Source organism: Callorhinus ursinus, unplaced genomic scaffold (genome assembly GCF_003265705.2).
Source record: "Callorhinus ursinus isolate GAN/ISIS: 27379988/994484 unplaced genomic scaffold, GSC_fseal_2.0 scaffold56, whole genome shotgun sequence".
NCBI classification, from domain to species: domain Eukaryota; kingdom Metazoa; phylum Chordata; class Mammalia; order Carnivora; family Otariidae; genus Callorhinus; species Callorhinus ursinus.
Genome location: NW_027397118.1, coordinates 107211 through 111719, shown reverse-complemented (window position 1 = coordinate 111719; position 4509 = coordinate 107211). Strand labels below are relative to the sequence as shown.

The window sequence follows — 4509 nt, the reverse complement described above, 5'->3', positions numbered from 1 at the left end:
AGGATGACATGGCTGCATGATCGCAGGAAGCGGGGTCCCTGAATAACTATAGAGACATCCTGACATAAATGAGAAATAAATGGGTCATTATGAACTTTGAGGTCTATTAGTTTCAGTAGCTAACATTACCCCCAACTAACAGATCAACTTCAACTGACTCTCCCTTAAATGCAGGTGTGTTGCGTATACCCACCCGTCAGTGATAAAAGGCACACAAATCCAATACCCATGCTTGTGTTTTCCTCCACATCATGCAAATGGTTTCCGCAATTCTAAGACGGTGGTGACTACAGTTAACACAAAGTGCAATTCCTAAGTTTTAATGAAAAAATTTTTAATTACAAATTCAATTACAATTTCAAGGAAGAAGATGTATCTATATATCTAATACCAATTTTACATACATACTGAAAAACAACTTTGAAGCCCTAACATTTTAAAAGTATTCCCCTCCTCTACACAAACCTGGTATTATTCGGTAACAGTGCAACTGATTCTAAACATAGAAAGGGATGCAGTGGTAGTCTGCATTTGTACCATTCACCAAGGCTATTGACATTCCCAGCACCTGGGTTCACCAGGATGTGATTCAAGCAAACTAGCCTCGATTTTTAGGGAAAAACCCTTTTTAGGAATTTCATTACCTATTCTTTCCTTTCCTAAGAAGAAGCTGTTCCCACCCGCATGATTCTGAACAGCGTGTTGATGTTGTTGCTTCGAATCGCATCCCGACAAGCAGTGATCACCTGGTTCTTTGGTTTTCCAACTGTGTGGGATGAAACATCAAATCAGTACAATCCAAAAGATGATTAAAAGTGAAATTATAAATCAGAGTCCAGCTTTAAAACAGCATAAAACTAGGGTAGAAAAGATATATATGGTGGGCAAATTTAATTTGTCTTACCACTCTCTAAAAAAGGTAACTCTGTGAGGGAATTTATCACAAACCAAACCTAGGGACCATCTCAAACCTAGAAATGAAGTCAGTTTTATAGAAGAGGATCAAAGCATAGATCCACCTAACAGAAGATTATTTTTTTTTCCCTAAAGATAAGTAATCTCTATACCCAACATGGGGCTCAAACTCATGACCCCGAGATCAAGAGTTGCGTAGTCTTCATACTGAGCCAGGTGCCCAAGCAAAGAGTATTTTTTTTAAAGATTTTATTTATTTGAGAGAGAGAATGAGAGATAGAGAGCACGAGACGAAGAGGGTCAGAGGGAGAAGCAGACTCCCCGCTGAGCAGGGCACCCGATGCGGGACTCGATCCCAGAACTCCAGGATCATGACCTGAGCCAAAGGCAGTCGTTTAACCAACTGAGCCACCCAGGCGCCTGCAAAGAGTATTTTTCTAAAAGGAGGTCAAAGCATTGAGCCAAACAACAGATTTCAGGTATAAATCTCTGGCAATATTTCTGCTTCCTTTGATTTATTCTATGCTCTTTTTCTATATTTTAAGTTGGACACGTAGCTCATTAATCTTTAGTCTCCCTTTGTAAAAAACAGGTATATTTAAGGCTTTCCCTTTGGGTATATGTCACTAGGTTTTCCCTGGAGGTGCAGCAAGATCTAAGAAAAGGGGCTGAAAGTTTTCTTTCCCTCTGAAGTCTGCAGACTGACTAAAGCCAAACTGCGGCCAAGCTGGGTATCAAAGGTATGCTGCTGTCGGCCCCAGTATGAATTCTAGAAGCTACCACTAGCTCTAAGAGTTCTCATCCCCAAATTACAGACTACTTATAGTGCTACAAAAAGAGACTTACCCCGCAGACGACCAGCTCTTTGAATGGCCTGATTTACTGCTTTGAGGTTCCCCAGGAGCTCCATGTGGTTGTTACAACGAATTTTGTATCCATTTAGCAAGTCTTTATTGAGGTCGTACAGTTCCATGTAGCGGTTCTTCATGGTTTTCCTGTGTAATTCAACAGAAGTGTATTACCATCACTGTACCTCAATATGGCAGGCTGAGACGAAAACACTTGCAAATTTCTTACAGAAAGAAAACACCAAATTTTTAACTGAAATGTTTGCTTTGAAACATTGAGAAGTTCCTATCAAAATATCCCATTTCTTCCAGATACATGGAAGACAAGTGGCCCTTCTTGGTTAATTGGTCCATGGAACCGAGAATCATTAAGTGCCCACTGTGCTGGGGAGTAAGGAAAGGCAGGAAAGGCAAGAAGCTAGCTTCACAGTTTCTGATGAATATTCATTGGGCAAAAGTGACCTTATTCTTAATATTTTTAGACAACTAATAAATTCAGCTTCTGATTTTATCAAGGTTTTAAGAAATAAACCTTAAACTTAAAACCACACTGAGACATTACTACACAACGATGAAAATGACTAAAATAAAATAAACTGATAAAGACAAATACTGGCAACGATGTAGAGCAACTGGAATGCTCCCGCCCCACTGATGGGAGTGCAAAATGGTACAGCTACTTTGTAAAATGACTGCACAGTTTCTTTCAAGTTAAATACACACTTACTATGAAACCCACAAATCCCATTACAAGTATTTACCCAAAATAAGTGAAAACATGTCTGCAAAAAAACTGTATGCAAATGTTTATAGCAGCTTTGTTCACAATCACAGGAGTTTGGAAACAACCCAATTCAATCAGTGAGTGGATAAACAAAGTATGGTATATCCCTTCAGTGGAACAGTACTGTAGCCAGCAATAAAAAGTAACAAATTACTGACACAGGCAACAACATGGATGAATCTCGAAAGCATGAGGGTAAGTGGAAGAAGCCAGGCTCAAAAGGCACATACTATATGATTCCATGTATATGACATTTTGGAAAAGGCAAAACTACAGGGAGAGAAATTGGATCAGTGGGTGCCAAGGACCAGAGGTGAGGGGGTTTGGGGGTACTGATGCAGAGAGGCACAAGGGTGCTGGAAATAGTCTACATCTTAACTGTGGCAATAGCAACATGGTTTTATATGTTTCTAAAATTTATGAACTGTAAACCTTAAAAGGGTGAATTTTCTGCTTGTATATAATTTATATACCAACTAAGTTGGCTTTAAAAAATAAAAATATACATCTGAATCTCTAAATGAAATATAAATAATTCAGGAAAAAAGGGATTTAGAGGTTGGTGGTCACTTTCCTCCAGTTTAGCAATCAAATGCCTAAACAACAGCTGACTGAAAAAAGAAAAAAATAAAAAAGAGAGAGAGAGTAGAAAAGGTGCCCTGGAGATAAAGTTGGCCAGCAAAAGCAAAAACCTAATATACCTCAAAGAACAGGAAGAAAATGAATTGCAAAGTAAGAGGCAAACAGTCTCAATTTACAAAGGATACAAATTCGCAACTGGAAAAATTAAACTATAACATAATTTAGTAAAGTAGATTATAAAATCAATATACAAAACTTAGCAGTGTTCATATATTCAAACAAAAAAAACAGAAGACGTAATGTGGAAGAAAGATCCTATTTACAACTGCAAAAATAAAACAGCTGGGCATAAACTTAACAAGAAATACTAATATCAACATGAAGGACCTAAAACATGACTGGAACACATGTAAACACATACCACGGTCTTAGAAGGCTAAACATCCTTGTAACAATGTCAGATCAAGTTCATAAATTTAACATGATCCCAAAAAAAACACCTATTTTTTTTTCTGGAGCTCAAAAAGATAAAGTTCACTGGAAAAGACAAGCCCAGTAGGCAGGAAGACCATAAAAAGGAAAACAACAGGGGCTGGGAGAAGGGGCACCTAGCCATACCAGAAAACATACAAAGTACCTATAAAGAAAAAAATAGTAGTGTCAAATGAAGAGACAAGACCAGTAGAACAGGATAAGGAATCCAGAAATAGACCCAAGTGCATATGAAAATAAGATACATGATAAAGGCAAGCATCTCAAATCATTGAGAAAAAATTGACTTTTAAAGTAATACTACTAAAACAGCACAGAAAAAGAGAAAACTGATTTTACCACTGTTATGCCAAACACCAGGATAAACTCCAACTGGAACAAAGACAAACGTAGAAGAGGAAACCATACAAATACTAAAAGAAAAAGAAATAGATGAATTATTCTATAACCTCGGGGTAGAAGTTTAATTAATGACCAATTTGACTATGTGAAAACTAAAAAGCTGCTACATGGCAAAAGCAAAAATAAATTTTAAAAAATCTAAGCAAAGGACAGATATAAATGACAAACTCTGCATCTCATATCACAAACAATTAATATACCAATATATAAACACTCAAAATAATTAAATAGTTCACACACGAAAAGAAATACAAATGGCCCTTAAAACAATGAAAAGAGGAGGGGGGCGGAGCAAGATGGCGGAGGAGTAGGAGACCTGGATTTCGTCTGGTCTCAGGAATTCAGCTGAATAGGGATCAAACCATTCTGAACACCTACGAACTCAACAGGAGATCGAAGAGAAGAGTAGCAACAACTCTCTGAACAGAGAAGCGACCACTTACTGGAAGGTAGGACGTGCGGAGAAGTGAATCCGAGGCGATATTC

The 4509-nt window shown here is 37.8% G+C and overlaps 1 protein-coding gene across 1 annotated transcript in view; it reads right to left on the bottom strand.

Annotated features, from left to right (window-relative positions):
- Window positions 1-313: 313 nt before the first annotated feature.
- The window catches only part of BBS2 (Bardet-Biedl syndrome 2), a 40873-nt gene continuing 36677 nt past the window's right edge, over window positions 314-4509 (bottom strand). The window contains exons 13-14 of the mRNA XM_073884376.1: window positions 1762-1924; window positions 314-766 (exon numbers count right to left, since the gene is read on the bottom strand). Of these exons, the coding sequence (XP_073740477.1) occupies window positions 660-766; window positions 1762-1924 (270 nt within the window). The 3' untranslated portion in view covers window positions 314-659. The remainder of the gene's footprint in view (window positions 767-1761; window positions 1925-4509) is intronic.